Source organism: Cyanistes caeruleus, chromosome 26 (genome assembly GCF_971803275.1).
Source record: "Cyanistes caeruleus chromosome 26, bCyaCae1.hap1.1, whole genome shotgun sequence".
Classification (NCBI taxonomy): domain Eukaryota; kingdom Metazoa; phylum Chordata; class Aves; order Passeriformes; family Paridae; genus Cyanistes; species Cyanistes caeruleus.
Window position 1 is genome coordinate 4,434,407 of NC_141726.1, and position 21,556 is coordinate 4,455,962.

The 21,556-nt window shown below is 47.2% G+C and overlaps 3 protein-coding genes across 7 annotated transcripts; 1 reads left to right on the top strand and 2 right to left on the bottom strand.

The window, feature by feature from the left end:
- Nucleotides 1-236: 236 nt before the first annotated feature.
- TSLIG1 (tRNA splicing ligase complex subunit 1) lies at nt 237-6,438 on the bottom strand. Of its 3 annotated transcripts, none has more exons than XM_023941247.2 (8): nt 6,096-6,438; nt 4,834-5,011; nt 3,553-3,577; nt 2,901-3,022; nt 2,632-2,714; nt 2,321-2,373; nt 2,119-2,155; nt 237-1,449 (listed from the first exon to the last, which is right to left on the bottom strand). In XM_023941247.2, the coding sequence occupies exons 2-8, from the start codon at nt 4,919-4,921 to the stop codon at nt 1,363-1,365; spliced, it is 495 nt and encodes a 164-aa protein (XP_023797015.1). In that variant the 5' UTR covers nt 4,922-5,011; nt 6,096-6,438; the 3' UTR covers nt 237-1,362. The 3 variants fall into 3 exon arrangements, with proteins under 3 accessions (XP_023797015.1, XP_023797017.1, XP_086719659.1); XM_023941249.2 differs by having other exon boundaries at nt 6,215-6,435; XM_086863533.1 differs by having other exon boundaries at nt 6,011-6,104.
- Nucleotides 6,439-6,477: 39 nt separating this feature from the next.
- On the top strand, nt 6,478-14,417 carry RBBP4 (RB binding protein 4, chromatin remodeling factor). 2 transcript variants are annotated; one of them, XM_086863531.1, is made up of 12 exons: nt 6,478-6,704; nt 7,745-7,892; nt 8,173-8,318; nt 9,309-9,482; nt 10,253-10,368; nt 10,485-10,645; nt 10,758-10,884; nt 10,991-11,068; nt 12,096-12,172; nt 12,286-12,343; nt 12,438-12,548; nt 13,292-14,417. In XM_086863531.1, the coding sequence occupies exons 1-12, from the start codon at nt 6,689-6,691 to the stop codon at nt 13,355-13,357; spliced, it is 1,278 nt and encodes a 425-aa protein (XP_086719657.1). In that variant the 5' UTR covers nt 6,478-6,688; the 3' UTR covers nt 13,358-14,417. The 2 variants fall into 2 exon arrangements, with proteins under 2 accessions (XP_086719657.1, XP_086719658.1); XM_086863532.1 differs by having other exon boundaries at nt 6,492-6,704; nt 7,748-7,892.
- A 383-nt stretch (nt 14,418-14,800) lies between these two features.
- Nucleotides 14,801-21,556, bottom strand: SYNC (syncoilin, intermediate filament protein). Of its 2 annotated transcripts, none has more exons than XM_086863525.1 (4): nt 21,353-21,556; nt 17,616-18,996; nt 16,407-16,531; nt 14,801-15,362 (listed from the first exon to the last, which is right to left on the bottom strand). In XM_086863525.1, the coding sequence occupies exons 2-4, from the start codon at nt 18,987-18,989 to the stop codon at nt 15,299-15,301; spliced, it is 1,563 nt and encodes a 520-aa protein (XP_086719651.1). In that variant the 5' UTR covers nt 18,990-18,996; nt 21,353-21,556; the 3' UTR covers nt 14,801-15,298. The 2 variants fall into 2 exon arrangements, with proteins under 2 accessions (XP_086719651.1, XP_086719650.1); XM_086863524.1 differs by lacking the exon at nt 21,353-21,556 and adding an exon at nt 20,261-20,524.

Below are 21,556 nucleotides of genomic sequence, written 5' to 3' on the forward strand. Positions count from 1 at the left end.
CAATGATGATGCAAAGCGGCCTCTGAGGGGCTGCAATGGCGGCCATGCCCTCATTGCCTTTGGGGCTTTGCCGGACAAGAAAGAAACCCCAAGCTGTCAAAATCACTCTTACTTTGTAACATTGCATGTTGCAATTCTTACTGATAAAAAAATATCTGGTCACCTTAGCGGGGAACAAAACACTAGCGTAATTTGTTTGTATCTGAATAGACTGGTCAAGATCACTCACAAAGTCATTGTTTCAATGTAAGTTTTATTTTGGCATTGAGGCTTGCTTAAAAAATAAGAGGGGTTTTATCCCTCAGTCTTTACAACATGGAAATAAAACCGTTTAAGATGACTTTATAAAATGAGACAACACAGTGAGGCACTTGGAGCATTTATGCTAACAGAACAGGTCAGGCCTATGCTCCTCATGTTTAAATTAAATTAAAACAGCAGGTAATGCACATTTGTCATCCTGTGATTTTTTTAAAAAAACACACTTTTTATTATTTTTTATTAATTTTGATTCAATCAAGTCCATAATCCTCTGACATTTAGGGATTGTCTGTATTGTTCTTTTTAAAAAACAATTAGGCTGATCCAAACCATGCCTTTTAAAAAAACACTCAGTTATCACAAGATACAGTTGGGAGTGAACCCAGGGAGAACTTGGGACATCCCATTCCATTCCCTTCTACCACAGCAGCAAAACTGCCAACTTATCATAGTTATCATAAGTGATAAGAGGATTCCAGGTACAGTCACATGCTTTGAGATTTCACGTGGCAATTTATTTACAGCAATTCAGCACCACCTGGTGGCATGACTTCTTTTTTAAGTGGTTTAAAAGATGTGGTGGTTTTTTGGTTTAATTGGCATTATTTTTTAGGTGTCTAATTTTAAACACTCAGATTTTTTTTCCCCACATTACATCTGAGCCACTGCAGCTATTTTGGATTTATGTAATACGGAGGAGGAACATCAGCTCATCATCATCAGAACTAGAACATGAAATATGCAAATGAAATCAATCTAGATGAACATTATCTCCTGCCACGCTGCAAAAATGGAGTATTTTAGTTATCAGCTCCACCAATTTCTGTATTTCATACAGCTCCTAGCACATATCAGCCTTAGAAGCTGACTGCCAGCATTCCTGGGAGACTTCCAACCTGTACAAACGTCACCTTCTCCATATCCCCCAAAACCCCAATTAATTCTTCTTATTCTCAGTGAAAACAGTCTGACATTCCCTGCAACTACTCTGTTCAATTTCTGATTTTAACTGGCCAATTCCTTCATTTTTTCCACAGGGATTACAGTTTCAGGGGGTTTTTGCCAGACGATGACCAATATCCACTCAACCACACTCTTACTTTAAATATCAATAATGACAAAGACTTCTGGCTTTTCATCTTCACAGATCTGCATTGCTGAGTAAGTTATTGCTTTGACTTCTGTGCCCTAGGAAAGAGACACAAACCATAAATTTTCTAAATTATATTCCTTTTACCAGTTCAGAACCCCCAGTTCTCATCACCTTCCTCAAAAGCTATCCATTTTTTTTTTCCAAAGAAGCTGTAACTACATTTGTTCTGATGAATAAGGAAGTTGCCACACTAATAACCAAGCCAAATAGTGAAAAGGAAACTCTTCCCTTATTTTATTGCCTCTTAATACCACAAATTCCTTCTCTTACCTCTGACAGACCATCAACATTTGCTAAAAATGATACAGGTCAAGACATCAGATTTTGCTTCTAACAATTCTTTAGGAAAAGAAAAAAAAAGAAGAAAAAAGCAAAAACTGACTAAGCAAAAATCTGTCCCAATAGTGTGAAATCCAAATACATAAATTCTGAATATAGATTGAGTTTCTGTGTTATTAAGCTCACAAAAAGGAAGCCAATTGAGTTAATTTGTTGAGTTTTGCTAGTACTGAGGAAATGTCACACTCAGGCCAACAGTTTCAGGGACACATTCACAAAACCATGCAGGAAGTGAGATCTTGAGTTCAGTGGTACTTCAACCACATTTATATTTTGATCTCTGCAGAACTCAGAGCTCTGACTTAAAGGACACCACACCTCTTCCTTCTAAAATAGAAAAGCTTGATAGAGGAACCACTGCCTACCTGTGGGTGTTTGTCTAAAGAGAACTCTTCTCCCCACCTGTAAAGGCAAAAAAATAGAAGAGAGGTGTTGTAATTTAATAATATTTACCAAATGCTATAATTAGTTTCACTGATGAGCACAGAACAGTGAGATTTTCACTTAAAGCCTCAAAGAAAGGAAGAAAAGTCCACAATCCGTTTTCAGACAATGACTTAAGCTCACCCAATTGATCTTATTTTGAACTGCATTCGGTCAATGTGAAGCACTTTCACTTCCTGCAGAGAGAGGGAGGAGAAATGTGTCAATCACACCTTCAACCTTCAGGCAGAACTTCTCAGTAAACCCCACTTACAAAGGTTATTTTCCACTGTTTAGACACCTTCCACCAGCCCAGCTTACCCCAAGCCCCATCCAGCCTGGCCTTGTATTTTTTGTGTTCCTTTTTCCTCTAAAATACCATTGCATTTAGAGCTGGGATTATCAGGGAACAGTTTTGTCCTACAAATGGAAAAAGCTGAAAGCAGAACACTTACCCTGGGTATAAAAAACTCATCAGCACTGAATTTATACAGCCACTCATCCAGGAAGTGAAAGAGAAGAGACAACAGGTCATGCCCTGTGTGGTTGAAGCAGAGATTGTCTCATCAAAAACATTTTTAAGAGCACCTCAGATGTACAGGAGATTCAGATAACAATGCTTAATTATATTTTAATTAACTGCACTAAGGCTACATGTAAAGGTTGAGATTTTTGGTACCTTTCTCCCTCTCATAACTCTCCACAGAAGAAGTGTTGACCTCACCTTCTGCCTCTACCTCCACTGTACCCACGGGTTCCACGGTGCTCGTGTCCGTCATGTAGCCAAACATGGCCATGGCACACTGCTCAAAGGCTTCTTCCAACGTGTCTCCCCAGGCATGGAGCCTAAAAAAACATGGAATAATCACTGGAATATAATACTGGGTCACAACAAGAAGAAACAGCCCAAAGTCACATGCAGGTGAGCAATCAGAACTTGGGGATTCAGGCAGAGGAGGTGAATGAGCAAAAAACACCTGGTTTTTCTAGGAGTTTGTCAGAAGAGTTTCATGAGAGAACTTGGAAAAATAAATGTTTTACCAGCCACCAAGAAAGTTCTTTCCTAATGTGGCTAATTGTTGTGTATAAAAGTAAACTACACAGAAGGAACTTTGTTTAAAAGGGGGAGATTAAAAGGAGATTTCAAAAGACATTTTCAAATAACAGAGGCACCATAGAAATACTAAAAAAGAAACCAAACATAATTCTGTGGTGTCCCAAAAACAGGAACACCATCGAAGCACCCACTGAGTGACATTTCAGAGCTCCACAAGGTGTTACATCTGCAAACTGTCCTTGGCTGTTACTCCAGGCTTTAAGCAGTGTAAAAAATAATCAATTTGTCACCCTGAGAAATCCCAGCTGCCCACACTTACTGCACGTCTGCTGTGTGATCCAAATCTGAGGGGAAGTGAAAAGAAAAGGAATGATGTCACCAAAAGTATTTATAACATGAGGATTAAAAAAAAAAAAACAAACACAAATATCTGCTTTTCTAACAAAACATTTTTGCATTCATCTGCAGATGTGATCAGTCTATTTTGTAGTATATTAGAAAAATTTAGCACAGATGAAATTTTGGATTATTTCTGCCAAAAAAAGCCCTGTTTAATGTGATTATGTCAGTGCAGGGTTTGGCTTTTGTAGCCCAACAGGCTTCCACAAGTTAACTGCAATAAAAAGAAACCTTCACCAGGAGTAAGGAGTTTATGCTGAAGTCTGCAGGACTGAAAATTATTCATGCAAAGGATGAAATTTGCAAATATTTCTAGCTCAGTGAGGAAAATCTACCTGTCCACACCCAAAAGCAGCTATTATGCAAAGAGAAGAATTTAAAACACAGGATGGAATATAAAATAGAAGACAAACTTTACTCATGAAGCATGATTAACATCACATATATCCAGCTGTACATGAACCTCATTTATATTTATTCAGAGGAATGAAAGAAATGCAAAATTCCAGCAGAATTAAGTTGGGATGTGAAACAAATGCTGACTTCAACTGAAAAAATTGTCCTGGTGCTGTTTAAAGAGACCACACACTATTAAAGGGTTCTCAACAACGGTCTCTAAAGCAAACAAATTCCTTTAGATGCAGAAGAGGGATAAAACTTCCTCCAGTTATGGAAACTGCATGGCTGCAGTGATCTGTCACCGTATTTCTGCACTTCTAGCAAAGAAAGGTCTGAACACAGCCTAAAAATATAAATTCTCGCAGAGATAACAGAAACAATCCATCCAGGCAGATACTGGTGACATGGAAAACAGGCAGGGAATGGTCCCCTGCCTTAAGCTGGCCCTTGGGCTGCCACCCACATCCTCTTAGGAGATGTTCCAGGGGTGGGGAATGTAGAGATAATCATCTTTAAGTCAAGTAAAAACACCACACACAAGGCCAGCACACTTTTGAATGTCTCTTCCTACAAGAGAGGTTGAAAAATGGCTCAGAAGAGGAAAAGTTTTCAGGGTTAGACTTAAGTAATTTATTTCCATCGTTTTTTGGGGTTTTTTTTCAGTGCCTATAACAAGAAAAGCATGAGGAAGGAAAATTTGTTTCGCATTTCTGTATTTCCTGTTACCTTCCTTGCCCTCACAACAGCACTGTCACACCCACACTGCGAGACAATAATACTAAAAAATATTAAAAATACTCACATTCATATTTTTTGCAGAGAGGGGGGTACTTGGCTTTCACAGCTTTCTGCTCCTCAGTCAGGTTGTAATCCCTGTCCTCGGCTGCCATCGCTGAGGACTCCACAGGAAACTCTCCTGGTGCTGGAGAAGATCCAGGAATTCTCCCTCACTTCCTGGTATCCCCACGGAGTGATTCAACCTGTGCAGAGCAGGGAGGATTCCTCTCAGTGCTAAATTCGAGTCCTTTCAGTTCTTTTGAAACTGGGAGATGGGGAAGTTGGGAGTTCAATCCCACACCCATGGAGTGATGTTTGTTCAGCCAGGAGAGCCAAGGGAAAATATTCCTTATGGGAATTATGGACTTTGGCTTTTTCTGGGAGGAATTGTGTTTCTTCTTCCCTGTGTACACTAACCATTCCATTCATTCACAAATTATAAAATATAGACCTGATGGAAACAGCTGTAAAATGAATTAAATTTCCATATTTTAGGTTAACTTTAATTTTCTAAGTAATTCTTTTGAGGGTGCTCAGCTCATTGTACACCTGAAGTATCACCTGAAGTGCCACTGCCCCCCCCCCAGAACCCCTGATATGACCTTACAGAAGATTTTTCTTCAGGAAAAAAAGTTGTGTTCTCTTAGGACAAGGATTACATTTAAACCTCCAGACCTCAAAGTTTATGTGTAGCAAATCCAGCTGTCACCCAAGTGCAAGGCATTTCCTGTGCTCCTTTTCTGGCTGATTTTTAAAATAAAACTTTTTAAATAAAAACCCCAAAGAAGTGCATCAACTGCCACATTTAAAAGTCAAGTTCTCACACCCAGTCTCAAAAGTTGCTGTTTTCCTGTTCATTTGTAAAAACCTGATGCAAACTGAAGAACCCGATTAACTTCACGCTACTTAATTTTCCTCTCTAGATTTCCAAACATCATAACCATTCTTTAATATTTTTGTGCCTTATAAGATTTCTCCACAGCTGAACCCAACACTTCCCTAAACAATGCAGATAATTTACAGATATCACTTTTACACAGGAGTTGCTTCTTATTCCAAGGCTTAGAAACAAGACACAGGATTTCCAATTCCTAATTTCAGTTAAACATCTAGGTGTGTTGGAAAGAGAAGTCTGAAACTGAGGGCTCGGGGTATCTCTTGAGGAATAAACACAGATATAGTTTTGATATTTGATTTTAAACCTGTTAAACCTCAGCTGTGGAGAGTCAGGTCCCGAGTTACCCTCAGCCGACCAGAACCAGCAAATATTACGCCTCTAAAACTCACCGCAGCACTGAATTGTGGAAAAAGGGAATATATTCGTGATTACAGAGAATAAAAACACGCCGAGGATACCCGATGGTGTTAGGACGGCCCTAGAAGGAGGCCTCGGCCCACACACGCACCGGCCCGGTGCAGTCCCGCCCCGGCACGCTCCGCCCACGGCTGTGGTGATCAGAAGAGCCTCAGCCACCGGTTCTTCTAAACCGGGGACCGGGAACAAGGATCGGGAATCAGGAGCAGACCCAGAACCCGCTGCCCCTCAGCACGGGGCGCGGCCCCTTTAAGAGCGCGCTGGGGCGCTCCGGAAAATGGCGTCTCCCAGGGGGAGCCGTCCCACGTGACCGCCGCGCGCTCCCCGTCACCGCCCCCTCTCCCTCCGCTGATTGGCCGGCGCCCCCCGGCGGCGGGCTCTGATTGGGCGGCGTTGGCGCGCGAAGGGGTGCGCGGCGCCGGGAGCCGCACGCAGCGGGGGCAGGAAACAATAGACGGAGCCGCGGCCGGAGGGGTCGGAGCAGGGAGCGCAGGAACCGCCCGCCCGCCTCGCCCAGCCCGCCCCGCCTCGCGCCCCGCGGCCGCCGCGCTCCCCCCGCCCCGCCATGGCGGACAAGGAAGGTAAAGGCTCCGTAGGGGCGGCGCGGCCTCTGCCGTGAGGCGCGGGGTGCCCCCCCCCCCCGCCCCGTTACGGCGTGAGGGGAGCGGGGCGGTGCCGCCAGGGGGCGCGCGGGGGCGGGGCCTGAGGGCCCCCACCGCTGGTTATGGCCGCCGCTGCCTCCTCGCGCCTGTCGCCCCAACCGGGGAGAGCGGCTCGGGCCGGGACCCTCTGCCCGCCCTCGTGCCCCCAGGCGGGGCTTTGTGAGGCCGGGAGGGCCGGGCCGTGCCCTGCCCTGCGAGGGGAGCGGGCAGATAAAGAGCTGGCAGCGGCCGCTGCCGCCCGCCCTGAGGGTGCCCCGGTTCGGCGGGAGTGCCTCCGTCCCGTGGGCGAGCTCCGGTTCCATGGGGGTGTCTCTTTTCCGAGGCTGAGCTCCCCCAGGTCTGCCCGTCGCCTGCACCGGAGGCTGGTGACAGATGGGCCGAGAAAGTGTTTGAGAGCGACAAGGCAGCAGAAGGAGCCTTGGGAAACTGGATTTTGGGAACAAGTAGTTCGAGGCTGCACCCAGACTGATCTGTTATAAACAGCAGTTGCTGGATTTTTTGCGTTTAAACATCATTGCAAATCTGGGTTTTGCTTCCCTGTGCACTAAGTCTCACAATTTTACTGTGTTGGTCTAACAACATCATCATCAAATCATCCCAGAATGGATTGGGCTGGAAGGAACCTTAAACTCATCCCATTCCACCCCTGCCATGGCAGGGACACCTTCCAGTATCCCAGGTTGCTCCAAGCCCTGTCCAGCCTGCTCTGGAATACTTCCAGGGATGAAATTTGACATAGTTAATATTAATTCCCAGCTATATATCCATAAAAAAATATTAGTATGTGCAACAGGGTTTTTTTTAACCATTTAGTAACTACTTCAACAGAGCAAATAGCAAACCAGGGTGTGATTGATGTACTTAACTCTAATCCATTGCCTGCCCACAGCACTGTGTAGGTCTGTAGATACATTTATAAATAATTAACTGTATGTATTTATTGAAAAAAAATATTTCAGCAGCCTTTGATGATGCAGTGGAAGAGCGTGTGATCAACGAGGAATATAAAATATGGAAAAAGAACACCCCCTTCCTGTACGATTTGGTGATGACTCATGCCCTGGAGTGGCCCAGCCTGACTGCTCAGTGGCTTCCTGATGTCACAAGGTAAAGGGACCCTTCTGTTCTCTTTCTAAAGCAGAATAAACAGCAAATGCAGGATTGTGCTGAGAGACTTGTAGGTTGAGATCGCAGAATCCCAAACTGGTTTGGGCAGGAAGGGACCTTAAAGCTCATCCAGGGATACCTTCCACTATCCCAGGTTGTTCCAAGTCCTGTCCAACCTATCCTTGGACTCTTCCAGGCACGTGGCAGCCACTTTCTCCTGTGCCAGGACCTCTCCATCCTCACAGAGATTTTGTGATCCCTGTTTTCTTTTCCCCTGCAGACCTGAAGGCAAAGATTTCAGCATCCACAGGTTGGTGCTGGGCACCCACACCTCAGATGAACAAAACCACCTGGTGATCGCCAGTGTGCAGCTGCCCAACGACGATGCCCAGTTTGATGCTTCCCACTATGACAGTGAGAAAGGAGGTAAGAGCTCAAAAAAAAGGGATTTTAACCATTTTCCCCTTCCTTTCTCAATAGAAAACATGTCTTTCCCTAAAGTTCAGGCAGCAAAATTCAGATTTTACTTCTAAAAAAATTAGTTTCTAAGCAGTGCCTTGTTAATACACAAATACTCTATTTTTTTGAATGTGTTAATAATCTAGTGATGGAAACAAAAGGTGGAGGTTAACTGCAAAAATATTTATGTGGGAAAACTCCCCTGTTTCTCAGGAATTGCCCTTAAATCCCATGCAGTGCTTTCAATTGGTATTTTTATTACCACATTTGTAAAGTCACACAAAAGATTTTTACACAAACTCGTGTAAAAGAATATTTTTTATATCAAGGGAATGTAACATTTCAAACTTTCCAAAATTCAGACTTTTTCAAACATTTAAAAATTTCTTTTTTTTGTCTGTGAGTTCTTCTGCCTGATTGCTGATTCACCCTCGGGTGAAATGGTGTTTTATTCCATATATCGGACTTGAATTTGATGCTTTGTAACCTTTGTGGCTGCCCCAAGTTAGACATTTCTCCTGTTTGCTTGGCTGAATCAGTCTTTCCACCTGGTGAAAGTCCTTAATGATCCAATGTTTGCTCTTCATTTTACAGGAAGTTTGGATTGTGCAATGAGTATTTTGATCTTTGGGCTTCTTGGAGTTATTTATGAACACAGGGTTGTCTAATAAATACTTGTTTCTATTCTATTTTAGTATTTCTCAAAAAGATTTTTAAATTCATTTTAAAATAATCCAAAACTCATTCTTTTCACCCAGATTTTGCAATTTCATGAACTGTTAAGTCATTTTATGTATAAAAATAAGGGAGCTTTAACAAGGTGTATCACAGTCCTAAAACTGCAATTTGTTTTTACCACAACTTTGTCTGTTCTGAGAGCTTGGTAGCAAAGCTTGAATCAACTCTTTGTCACTTGTTCTGAAACTGGCTTATTATTCACAACTGTTTTATTCCTAGAGTTTGGAGGCTTTGGCTCAGTAAGTGGAAAAATTGAAATTGAAATCAAGATAAACCACGAGGGAGAGGTGAACAGAGCCCGTTACATGCCCCAGAACCCCTGCATCATCGCCACCAAGACTCCCTCTAGCGATGTCCTGGTCTTTGATTACACCAAACACCCCTCCAAACCAGGTCTGTGCTTCTGTGAGCAGCCAGCTCATCCTCCAAAAAGAGATTAAAAAATGGTCTGGGTTGCCCCTTATTTGGGATTTTTGGGCCCAGTGGGTGTTTATTCATGAGGTTATTTTGTATGAAGTTTAAACACATGTATCCAAATGTAGCCTTGGAAAAGGAAACCTTTTCTTGCACTTCCTCTCTGCTTGTTTTGTCACCTCACTGTGAGGTATTTGGGGTGGTAGAAGGTGGATTTTTTGGAAAAAAATATTGAATTGGTGGGTAGCTGAGCTTTTCCCCTGATACCCTGTTGTTTTTAATTACTTAAATATTAATTATTTATATATATAATATTTATATATAATATATAGATATTAAATATTATTTAAATTAATTATTTAAATATTAAGTCTTTTGCCTATGAACTCATCAAGATTAAAGTAACTCCTTTTGCCACTTGTGGGGTGGATCAAAAGTGCCTTCCTCGCTTTAAAAGTGCAGCTGGAGATGATGAGAAGAGGAAAAATATCCCACCTCACATTTCTGGGGGTTCAGGAGGAGTTTTTTGAGCAGTTTTTCATCAAGTTCATCAATCACACCCTGAAGTTTTTTGAACAATTTTGAGCAGTAACGGCTGAGCTGCTGTTCCTCCCTCCAGCTGGAACTCAGGCCAAAGCAGGGAGGTGGCTACTAGGTTAAAGTAAAGTCAAATAAACTTAATGCCAGGTATTCCAGGATGTGCTGGGAATGATTCCAGGCACTGGAATCCTTAACCTGCCTCGTTGCAGACCCTTCTGGGGAGTGCAACCCCGACCTGCGTCTCCGTGGGCACCAGAAGGAGGGATATGGACTGTCCTGGAACCCAAACCTCAGCGGGCATTTGCTGAGTGCTTCTGATGATCATGTGAGTACTTGGAGCACAGCTGGACCTTGGGAAGGGCAAAAACATCCTGGGTTTGAGGGGGAGGAGGGAAAGAGAGTCTAAAGATGTAATCCTTTTACATTTTTGTTGTTTTAAAGACAATTTGCTTGTGGGATATCAGTGCTGTTCCCAAAGAAGGTAAAGTGGTGGATGCCAAGACCATCTTCACAGGACACACAGCGGTGGTGGAAGATGTATCCTGGCACCTGCTCCATGAATCCCTGTTTGGATCTGTTGCTGATGATCAAAAGCTCATGATGTAAGTGGGGAATACCCCTTCACAAATTGTTTCAGCCCCTCAAGCTTTCTCATCTCCATAATCAGTGAAATGGAATACAAACCTTTGTTAATTCCATGTTTTCCCTTCCCAGCTGGGATACCCGGTCAAACAACACCTCCAAACCCAGTCATTCCGTGGATGCTCACACAGCTGAGGTGAACTGCCTCTCCTTCAACCCCTACAGTGAGTTTATCCTGGCCACAGGATCAGCTGATAAGGTACTTCTGCCTGAATTTTGGAATGTTCTTGCTCACTTTCTGGGGTGGATGCACATGCTGGTTACTTCAACAATTTTTTTTTTTTTTTTTTTTTTTTTTTTTCTAGACTGTTGCTCTATGGGACTTGAGGAACCTAAAACTGAAGCTGCACTCATTTGAATCACATAAAGATGAAATATTTCAGGTATTAAAAAGAAGTCTTTATCTTTTAACCTCACAGACTTAGTTCTACTCAGCAGCCTGGAAAAGAAAAATAGTTTTTTCACAATGTTTTTGCACTTAAAAACTCATATTCTGTTCTTTTATTTGTTTATACTTTTCTGGGTGGTGGTGTTGTTGTGGAGCTGCAGAGCTCCAGTACAGAGAGTCAAGAAAAGGATCAGGGAAATGCCCTGGAGCTTTAACCACAGCAGAAGGATGAAATGGTAGCAGTGCAGGGCCCATTAAATTATTCATGGCAGCAGATTGAAGCAGGAGGCCCAGGGAAATGGCTGCAGTGTTTCCATCTCCTCAGCCTGGTCCTTCAGGAAGCTTTAACACTCTCTGACAAAAGATAATTGCTGATTTTGCTGCTGTAAATAGAGAATGTTCACATCGTGGGCAGCACCTGCTTAGCAGATTAAATATTTCCATCTCCACCTCACGCCTTAATCACAGCAAAAATATGTAGAGGTTTTTTTTTTGGTGGAGGGATTATCAGTTCAGACTGTGTTATGTCTAAATCAAATTACAGAATCCTGAAATGCCATGTTAGTGTGCAGAATTCTGTGTTCCTTCCTAATCCTGTGATCCTATTATAAGTGGTGTGTTGTGGAGAGCTTTATCTCCAGCAGAAGCAATAAATGTGAGCTTTTGGGCAGTTAAGCTTAATTACAGTGATTTCTTTTCATGGGAGAGCTGTGCCTACTGCTAAAGGAATCCATGGGTTCTATTTGTGCAATTCTTATTAAGATAAGGAGCAGCCAATACCTTTGGGAGCTGTTTGCACTTGGAAACACGTGTGTTTTGTTACAGGAAAAGTTCTAGGTGGCACTTTTTTGCTGAAATGTCTTCTTTTTGTTTGTCAATATTCACAACTCTTCCTGTGATAACTGTTATTTACACATATTTCTATTGTTATCAATTTGAGTTCTTGTAGAGCTTTCAGGGTACAAAATGCAGTGTTGGGAATGTTACTTAAATCCCACTTTTAAATTTATTCCTGTCTGTAGGTTCAGTGGTCTCCCCATAATGAAACCATCCTGGCCTCCAGTGGCACAGACCGCAGGCTAAATGTTTGGGACTTGAGGTAAATCCAATTTTCCTCAAAATATTACTGATTAATTGTATCACACCTCAAAAAGAAAACCCCAAACCAACCCCCAACTTTTCTTTTCCTCCTCTTTTTTTTGTGTTTTACAGTAAAATTGGAGAGGAGCAATCCCCTGAAGATGCTGAGGATGGTCCCCCAGAGCTGTTGGTGAGTTTTTTCACTCCCATTAATTATTTTCACCTATTACTCATCCTGCAGTGCAAATTTCAAACCATTCCCCGTTTTGTTTCCCCAATCTTAGTTTATCCATGGTGGTCATACTGCAAAGATCTCAGATTTCTCCTGGAATCCCAATGAGCCCTGGGTCATTTGTTCTGTATCAGAAGATAATATCATGCAAGTCTGGCAAATGGTAAGTTGTGTTGAAATTCCTGGATTTCAGCATTCCTGCTTTTATTTACAGCGCTCAGAATTACCCAGTTTGTAGCACTGCTGAAATCTCAAAGGAGCACTGAAATCCCCTTTAGCTTTGGCCAGAGCAAAAAGGTTTCCAAACACTCAGGAGATGTTTTGTGTTTAAAAAAAAAATTAAAAAGGAAATTTTTCCCTTCTGTGTTTGAATGAAAACAGTGTGTGAGAAGCAAGGATGAAATTGAACTTTCTGTATTATTGTCTTAAAGAATATTTGAGATTTCATTCTCCAAAGATGAAAAGGGTGCTGGTGGACAGGAATAGTTTGCTGGCCCCTACATTCCCAGCTGTTGAAGGTTTTGGAAACCAATCTTGACCTTCAACAAGACCATTTTCCCAGTTGTTTGTTTTTATTTTTTTTTATCTCTAAATTTTGTTCTTGGCAGTTTTCTGTGTAGTTCTTTCAGAAAGTGCTGCTGAGTAGAGGATCTAGAAAATAAATACTTGAAACACTTTTGTAAGTCTTGCAGTGGAGTCTCCTTTAGCAGATTCCTTGTTACAGGACATTTTTTAAGACCTGGATTTATGGATAAGGATATTTGTGTTGCTGCTTTAATGTTAATGGGACCAGGGGTGGGTGATCCATATCTGCAAATAAAAAATAACCAGAACTTTTCAGGGGGGTGGAATCCTGTCCAGAGGGGTTGGAAATGTTCCCTCAGTGTCTCCATCCCTGTCTTGCAGGCAGAGAACATCTACAATGATGAAGATCCCGAAGGAAGCGTGGATCCAGAAGGTCAAGGATCCTAGATGACAACTTCTCCCCATTTTTAGTCTTTTCCTTCTCTTCCCTCTCAGCCCTGATATTGACTTAACACTGGTTTTGAGACACACGTAGACTTTGTGTTCAGCCATCCTCCTGTAGATCCCATCACAGGCTTTTCCACCCACACACTGAGAACCCACCACCCAAAAAAAAAAGGGCTCAGCCCCCTCAGCCAGGTCCCTGCTGTGGCTCCTTGACCAGAATTCCTACAGCAGCCTCCTTTATTGCTCTGGCTGTCCCTTTTTTAACTGCCTTCATCACACAGCAAGTTTGGGATTAGTTCTTTTTTCTCTCTCTCTCTTTTGCTTGCTCCAGCCACAGGCTTTTGCCTAATTTAAACAAAAGTTAAATTGGCAGAGCTGCCCGAGTGGGCTTGAGCCAACAGAGATGATCCAAGTGTTAATCTCCTGACAGCTCAGAAATGGTGTGGAAGGTCTTGTCCTCCTCAGTACAACTCAGAAGCCTTGGAATTCCTTTAGTTATCTGTACCTTGTGGCTTTTTCTGCCTTTGCAGATACAAGACTTGCAAGTTCTGACTTGAACTGAAATTTCTCTTTTTTTTTTTTTTTTTTTTAATTTTTTTTTGGTCTCTCCTGGCAATTCTGGGTTTTTCCTTCCTTTCCCTTTCCCCCCCTCCTGCTGGGTGCCAGCGGTTTGGATTTGTTAGCTATTCCTGCAGAGCCTCCTTCACCTCCCATGTTTTTTGCTCTATTGTGTGTTTCTTGAGCTGTGTTTTCACATAATGTTTCTTTCCTTTCTGTGAAATGGTTTTTAAAACTTGGGGGAGCCCTCAAGTTGTAAAAGGTGTTTGTTTGTACCAACGGATGACCCCGGTGCCCTCAACAGCCTTGGTAGCTGGTGGAAAACAAATGAAATGTGTATGAACTACATTTTTTAGGAGTTTAGTCCTTGGCCACAAGGTCCTGCACGTCTTCCACTCGGGTGTCCAGTGCCACCAGCAGCCTGTTACTCACCATCTCCTCATGACTAATTATGTGTAAGTCCTTCAGTTGGAATAAAGTTTTTCTACGTAAATGCTGCAAAGTTTGGGGAGTTCTGTGCTGTTTCTGCATTTACTGCTTTGTGGTTTTTTTCAGAATGTGATCTCTACCTGTGTATGTCCATAAGGGTGCTGGTAGAGATTTTTTTTTATTTTATTTTTAAGACATCAAATTGGATATTTCTTCCCATTTCTGCTGCTTTGTGAAATAAATTAATGAGCACTTGAACCCCCAAGCAGCCACCAAATCACTGAATTGTTCTTTGTTCTTCCTCTTAAGCCTTGCTGCTGTCTGCATTTTAACTCTGCCTTTAGCCCTTTCCAGAGTTGTTTTTTGTTATCCTGCAGCATGAATTTGATACAAACACCTCCGTTTGACAGACAAATTTGGGCTTTTGAGACGCAGCTCTGAGAGTGAAAAGGCTCCTTAAACTCTGACCTTTTATTTTCAGTGTGAGACTCAATATGAAGTAGAAGCCTCTTCCCCACCATCTCATTTCTGTGGAGCACGTCCCAGTACAGCAGAAACTCTTGAAATACAAAAGAAAATCCTCTTCAAAGGAGAAAACTTCTCTTGCATGTAAACTTTAAAAGGCAACCCCCCCCACCTAACACTGGCTTCCAGAACTTTCTGTGCAGGCTTAAACAATCTGGAACAAGATAACATTTTCCCAAACACAGCAAAACATCCATCAGTTATTCCTCATCCATATCCATTGTTCAGTACAAAGATTGTTTGCTCCTCTGGGGAAAAGCAGTTTTGCTACAAGAACAGCAGCAGAACCTGGGGAAATACCCAGGGATTGTCTGGTATTCCCAGCTCTGGGCAGCTGCTGCACATCAGGCAGGGTAAAGCAGCATGAGGAGACATCCCTTGTATCCTCTGTCCATGGGTTTTTGCTACAAAGAGGAAAAGTCCATGGTTCTAACAGTCCTGCTCTGCTTTTTCCTCTGATTTGCAGAGGTGGCCGTAGATTTCTAAGCAGCTCCTGTGAGGGGAGAAAGGAGATTTAGCCTATGGAATATTTACATCAATGCTTTGGCTGGAGAAAAGAGGAAAATAAGTTCTTTTCATAGTATGGAAGAAAAAGGAATTGGGAAACACTTCAAGAGGCTCAATCCACGGTCTTGAGAGTGTGGGGGCCCAGCCCAGCCCTTCCAGAGCCCTTGGCAAACAGGATTTAACAGAAGGGAATGTCATTTTTTGTGGGAGTTATGGAAAAGGCAGCTCAGACTTGCACTTGGAGCTTCCTGCAGCAAATGTGACAGCTCATTTAAAGGTGTCACTTCCAGGGCTGGCCATTTGTAGATTCCAGGAGTTAAGAGACTCCACTGCTGTATTTGGGATTAAAAAATGTTGGGTTGTGATTTAGGAGAACTCCAGGCTGCAAGGACAGGGCTGAATCCTAAATGCAGTTTGTCCCCTTGGGAATGGCTGGTGACAGCACAGGCTGAGAGAGCTCATCCCTGTGCTTGTATAAAAAAAAATCTTTGGGGTAGGGAATGTCCTCCTGTGGTGTGTTTGGATGAGGAGGTTTGGGTGGAGAAGGGGAAAAAGGGATATTAAAAGAGCAGTGAGGCTGCAGAAAATGGTTAGGAACGGCTCCAGCTGAGGCTGGAATAACACAACAGCTCCAGCTTGGGTGAATAAAACAATCCACAAGCTCATGGACATTTTCTGGAGCTTTAGAAATTCATCTGCAGTGAGGACCTGACTGTAAGCAGGAGAGGACAGCTCCAGCAGCTTCCCAAAGGCAAACCTCAGCTCCTTTCCACATCTCCCTAAGGAAACCACCACTTAAGTTGCCACACCTGCTTCTTGGGAAGCCACTCCTCTCCTCTGCAGGAGTTTCCAGCAAATCCCTTTGCTATTGGGAAAAGGAGCTGGAATTCCTGCCCCAGCAGCCCCACTGGGGAGCAGGAGGAAGAGTCTGTGCTGTCCCCCAGCTGTGTGACCCCACTCTGGACTCTTCCCCACCATCCCTTTCCTCCTCCCAGCCCCTCTGCCCCGCAGGGACGAGACCCAAACGCACTTGTAGATGGAGAGCTCCCGATGGAGGCTGGTCCTGAGCTCCTCCAGCTCCTGGTTCTTGCGCTGCTGGAGCTGGACCCCGTTCTTGAGCTCCTTCAGCCTGTCCTCCAGCTCCTCCACCTGCTCCTGGGGGGAGAAAATGAGTGGGTGAGCTGAGGGAGGAGCAGCAGTGCTCCACTCACTCTCCTCCCTGCACAGCCAGGCTGCCCCTGCCCAACCACCCTCTTTAAAAACCTCTGCAAAAAAAAGCTTTGTTTTAATACAAAGGTGGGAATTTGGGCTGGGCTATATTTTGTCCTTAGGCTTCTCCTGGCTGCTCCGTTTTGTCCCCTAAACAACTCTGTGTGTGTTTTGAGAAGCTGCCAGAGCTGTATAAACCTGTGAGTCAGAAGGAGATAAATAAAGAATTTGAGAAAAGGACAATGGGAAGGCACACAAGGGATCCAAGGGACCCTGAAAATCCAGGACACGCCATGGTGCTGGTGCTTCTGATCCCCATCCCAGCAGGGAGGAGCCGTGATGGAAGGGGAATGGCAGTTTCCAGAAATCGCTGCGAGCCGAGAACAGAGAGCGTTGAAAGGGGGGAGATTAATTGTGGAGCCTCTTTGCCAAGTGTGCTCTTGGAGATATTGAATTGCTTTGTCCCTCAGGCCGAGGGGATGCCTGGATCAGCCAGAAATAACCCTCCCAGGAGGCAGCCTGGCCCTGGGGCTGTGGGGAATGGCTGAGACCCTTCCCCACCAGGAGACGGATTTGAAAGAAAAGCCACCTGTATTTAAAAGTGGCGTTTCCAAACATCTTGGCTCAGTGCTGTGCTCAGAGGAGCTGTGGGGAGTGTATGGTGCCTGTGCTCAACAGCATCGCTGAGCTTTGGGAAGGAAATCCCCATCCCTTCCACCTCATCCCTGCAGCCATTTCTGAGGGGCCAAAACCAAGTGAATTTATCCAGGAGAAACCAGTTTTCCAAGCTGGGTGAAGCCCCAAGCTTCCCCACCACAGGTTTGCCTTAAGCCTGCTGTTTCACCTGGCCCGTGCCAGGTGTGGGATGATTTTGATTCCAACCAGATGTTCCACATCCTCCCCATCCTCATCCACCCCACTCCTTCCCTGGGCCCTACAAGCAAATCCTGCAGCATCCTCATTTTCCTGGATGCAAAGCACGACTCCCATCCTCAGAAAAGGATGGAGCAGTGTCCTTTGGGGCACATACCCGGTACTGCCCGACCTCCTCATCCCTTTTTTGCTTGACCAGGACAATCTGCTCCTCCAGGCTGCGGTTCTGCAGCCTCAGCCGGCTGACCTCACCCTGCAAGGGCCTCAGGGCTTCCTTCATGCCCTGGATCTCTCCCTGCATCTCCTGCAGCGCCTTGGCCCCGGCCTCGCGCCGCTCCAGCAGCCGCAGCAGCTGGGGCTCGTAGTGCTCCTCCAGCCCCCGCCGGCTCTCGGCCACGAAGCTCTCGAACTCCACGGAAAGCCGGCGGCTCTCCTGGAGGTACAGGTTGTCCTGCCGGCACGGCGGAGCCTCCAGGCGCTGCCTCAGGACTTCCTTCTCCTTCTCGCAGGTCTCCTTCAGCTGGGACAGCTCCCCCGAGAGCTGCCCGGCCTGGCTCTCCAGCTCGCCCTGGTAGACGGCGTGCTGGGAGAGGTCGTGCCGGCGGCTCTCCAGCTGGTACTGACAGGCCACGCATTCCTTGGTCACCTTGAAGAGTTTCTGCTTGATCTGCCGAATCTCATCCCGCAGGTTGTCCCTCTCCAGCTCCACCTTGGCCAGCAGCCTGCAGGCTGCCTGGATCTCCTCGTGGGCATGGCGGATCTCCTGCAGCGCCGGCTCCCGGAGCTGGGCCAGCTCGGCGATCAGGCTGTCCCTCTCCCTCTCCAGCTGTTCCACAATCTCAATGCACTCCTGGAAATAATTCCCCAGCTCTTCCAGGGTCAGGCACTGGTGCTCTGTGGCATCGGCATCCAGAGGGCCGCCCGCTCCCTCTGTGTCCATATCCAGCGGGATCCCTGCCCCATCTGCATTGTCTGGGATCCCTGCCCTGTCTGTGTCCATGGCCAGTGGGATCCCTGTCCCACCTTCATCCACGTCCAGCGGGACTCCTGCCGCACCCACATCCGCTGGGATCCCTGTCCCACGCGCATCCACCTCCAGTGGAATCTCTACTCCATCTGCATCCATGTCCAGTGGGATTCCTGTCCCACCTGCATCCACATCCAGTGGGATTCCTGCCCCATCCACATCCAGTGGGATTCCTGCCCCATCCACATCCAGAGGGACTCCTGCCCCATCCACATCCAGAGGGACTCCTGCCCCATCCACATCCAGTGGGACTCCTGCCCCATCCACATCCAGCTGGGTCCCTGGTGTGTTTATCTCCAAGCAAGGATCCCTGCTGGCATCCTGCAGATCCCGGCTGGAGTCTGGGCTGCTCCTGTGCAGGGGTTTAGATCTGTTCCCCGCTGGCTCCGATGGGGTGTGAAGACATTCTGGGTGTGGAGCAGCTCCTTCAGCTGCTCCCTGTGGGGCTGGGGATGCTCTGGCTTCATCCAGCCGCAGCTCTGGAGGGGGCTCAGGCTGTGCCATCAGGTCCCTGGGAAGGAGAGGGGATGTGAACCAGAGCAATGAGTGTAACAGGACCTTTCCTCCCCACCCAGTGAGACCCCAGAGCCAGGGGTGTCCTGCTATGGCCCTGCTGCTGTGACCACCCCCGTGTCACCCACAGGGCTGGGCTCAACGCTCTGGTGACAACTTGAGCCCAGACTGCCCAAAATAAGGAAAGAAAACCCTATTAAAGTATCTGACTGCCATGGAGGAAGAGTGAGGGATGCAAACCCAGACCCCAAACCCAAGAGCTGCTCCGGTTGTCAGGGCCAACCTCCCCAGCGGCACCGACCTGACCCGTGAGAGCACTCCCTGGAAAACTTGCCGGGATTTTAGCGGTGTGGCATAACCTCACGACAAGGGAATGCAGGGCTGGAAGCACAGGCAGGCTCCGGGATGACTGAGACGGAGCGAACCTCACACGCAGAGCCCCGGGCAAGCGGCAGCGTCTGCAGCAGGAGCTCCGAGCTTTGCAGAGTCATCCGATCCCGGCATTGTCCCCAGCCACGGCACCTGCAGCTGCCACCACCAAACCCTCGCTCTCGCGTTCTCCCGGCTGCTCTTTGAGGTAGGATGGAGAGAACAAGGCTCGGGGACGAGCCGGGGTTTTCCTGCTGCTGCCAGGAGCCGGTGGGATCGCTGGGAGGATGCTCTCACCTCTCGGCCACGCCGCTGAGCTCATGTCTAGTCATTCCCTAAGGAATGAGCACAGGCTGGCACTCACAGGCAGCCCTGGGCTGGGAGCAGCGGCTTTGAGCAAAGAACTGATTTTCCCCGATACTTTCTCTCCTAATAAGGCAGTTTTCGGCACTGCTGACACATCGCAGCCTCGGACTCAACGGCCGGCGGCAGGAGAAGGGGCAGCCCCTGGAAAGGTGGGAAAAGGGCTCCTCTGCCCCTTTTTTCCTTGTCCTCCCCGCTGCCAGTGCTTGTTTTTCAAAGTTCTGGGATCCGCTTTGCACGGGCAGGACGGGAGGGCGCAGTCCTGCTCTCCCAGCGGAGCGGGGGGGCTCTCCCACCCACCACCCCTCACCCCAGCGCCCTCCAGAACTCCTGCGTGCCCCACAGGGACCTTCCCCCACCTTCCTGATCATTCCTGAGGAATCCTGAACCTCAGACCCCCCCCTCACCCCATCCCTGCCCCCTCTCCTGCCCCACGAGCCCGCCTCACCGAGGATCCCGCACCCACGGGACCCCCCCGGAGGACCCCGGCCACCTCCTGCCCAGCCCTGCTGGCCCGGGTGGGCTCTTACCTTCCTCCCCTGGAGCCCAGCGCTGCCGGCTCTGCGCTGCACATGGGCTTAGCATGGGGCGGAGAGGGGTTATTAATAAACAGGGCTGGAAATCAGACTCTCCGGAGCAGCCGCTTCCCCCGGCCACCGCCTGCAGTGCCAGCTGCGGGCGCTGCCTTCCTCCGCCCCGGGGAGGAGGAGGAGGAGGAGGGCGGGGAAGGCCCGGCTGTCTGCATCCCTGGCAGAGGCAGCCGCAGGGACAGGCTGCAGCCAGCCCGCATCCCCGGGGAGCAGCCCTGGCAGCCCCCATCCCTCCCCGGCTGTTCCCAGCCCTGATTTATGGGCGAGCTTGGTTTTGCAGCCCCTTCCCGTGCCACTGGTGGCTCCTTCCCTGGACCCGCAGGTGCCACTGGTGGCTCCTTCCCTGGACCCGCAGGTGCCACTGGTGGCTCCTTCCCTGGACCCACAGGTGCCACTGGTGGCTCCTTCCCTGGACCCGCAGGTGCCCCTCCCGCCGAGGTCCCGGGCAGGGCTGGGATGGGGATAATGGGGTGCCTCGGAGGGGTTGGGCTGTGCTGGGAGGGGAAATGCCAGAGGATGCAGCTCGTGGTCCCCAAAATACCACTGGTTCATCCCGAGGATGGAATGGGATTTGTGAGGGTGCTGGCAGCACAGTGCTGCTCTCCCCGGGTATTGATTATTGGATTAAATACCAATATCTCGGGGTCCTTTCTACACCCCACAAACCCCAGAAATGGCAGAGCACAGCCTCTGCTTCCTCTTCCGCCCATAACCAATCCCTGCCACCCTGCTCCCTCTGTTTTGGGGGTGGGGAAGGTGGCGTTTCTCTCTGCAAAGCCCCGTGGTGGTCACGGTCACACTCCTGGGTGTCCAACAGCAACACTGCCCTCACCCACCTGGTTTCCCACCTCTGTCCACCCACGGCTCGTCCCTCCCATGGTGCCCATCCTCATCCTCCCCGCTCCGTGGATCCCAAACCCACATTTTGTCCGTCATACCACCAACAAATATTTATACAGAATTCCAATTTTAGCTATATTTTTCCACGTGGGCATGGGTGCACCATCCCGGGGTGATGCCCACCGAGCCTACCTCTGCCTGCTCCGGCTCCTGCCGTGCTCAGGAAGTCAGCACTCGCCTCTAAGGAAGTTTCTGGTTTACGTGCCCCAAAAACACCCAGCAGCGCACACCACAGCCTGCGACATCGCCCGCTGCCACCCCGTCACTGTCACCGCCACCTTGCCCATGGCTCGCTGGCCACGGGGATGCAGAAATCAAGTTTAAAATAACAACTCT

What these genes read in the sequence shown, in the direction of transcription:
- TSLIG1 (XM_023941247.2), bottom strand. Translation starts at nt 4,921, where the DNA reads ATGGCAGCCGAGGACAGGGATTACAACCTGACTGAGGAGCAGAAAGCT. An exon ending in ATGAGTTTTTTATACCCAGG is followed by an intron (nt 2,374 to 2,631) that starts GTAAGTGTTCTG and finishes CTCTCTCTGCAG; the next exon opens with GAAGTGAAAGTGCTTCACAT. An exon ending in CTTTAGACAAACACCCACAG is followed by an intron (nt 1,450 to 2,118) that starts GTAGGCAGTGGT and finishes TCTCTTTCCTAG; the next exon opens with GGCACAGAAGTCAAAGCAAT.
- RBBP4 (XM_086863531.1), top strand. An exon ending in ATGGTCCCCCAGAGCTGTTG is followed by an intron (nt 12,344 to 12,437) that starts GTGAGTTTTTTC and finishes CCCCAATCTTAG; the next exon opens with TTTATCCATGGTGGTCATAC. An exon ending in TCATGCAAGTCTGGCAAATG is followed by an intron (nt 12,549 to 13,291) that starts GTAAGTTGTGTT and finishes CCTGTCTTGCAG; the next exon opens with GCAGAGAACATCTACAATGA.
- SYNC (XM_086863524.1), bottom strand. Translation starts at nt 20,304, where the DNA reads ATGTGCAGCGCAGAGCCGGCAGCGCTGGGCTCCAGGGGAGGAAG. An exon ending in CTGGGCTCCAGGGGAGGAAG is followed by an intron (nt 18,997 to 20,260) that starts GTAAGAGCCCAC and finishes TCTCCTTCCCAG; the next exon opens with GGACCTGATGGCACAGCCTG. An exon ending in AGGAGGTCGGGCAGTACCGG is followed by an intron (nt 16,532 to 17,615) that starts GTATGTGCCCCA and finishes TTCTCCCCCCAG; the next exon opens with GAGCAGGTGGAGGAGCTGGA.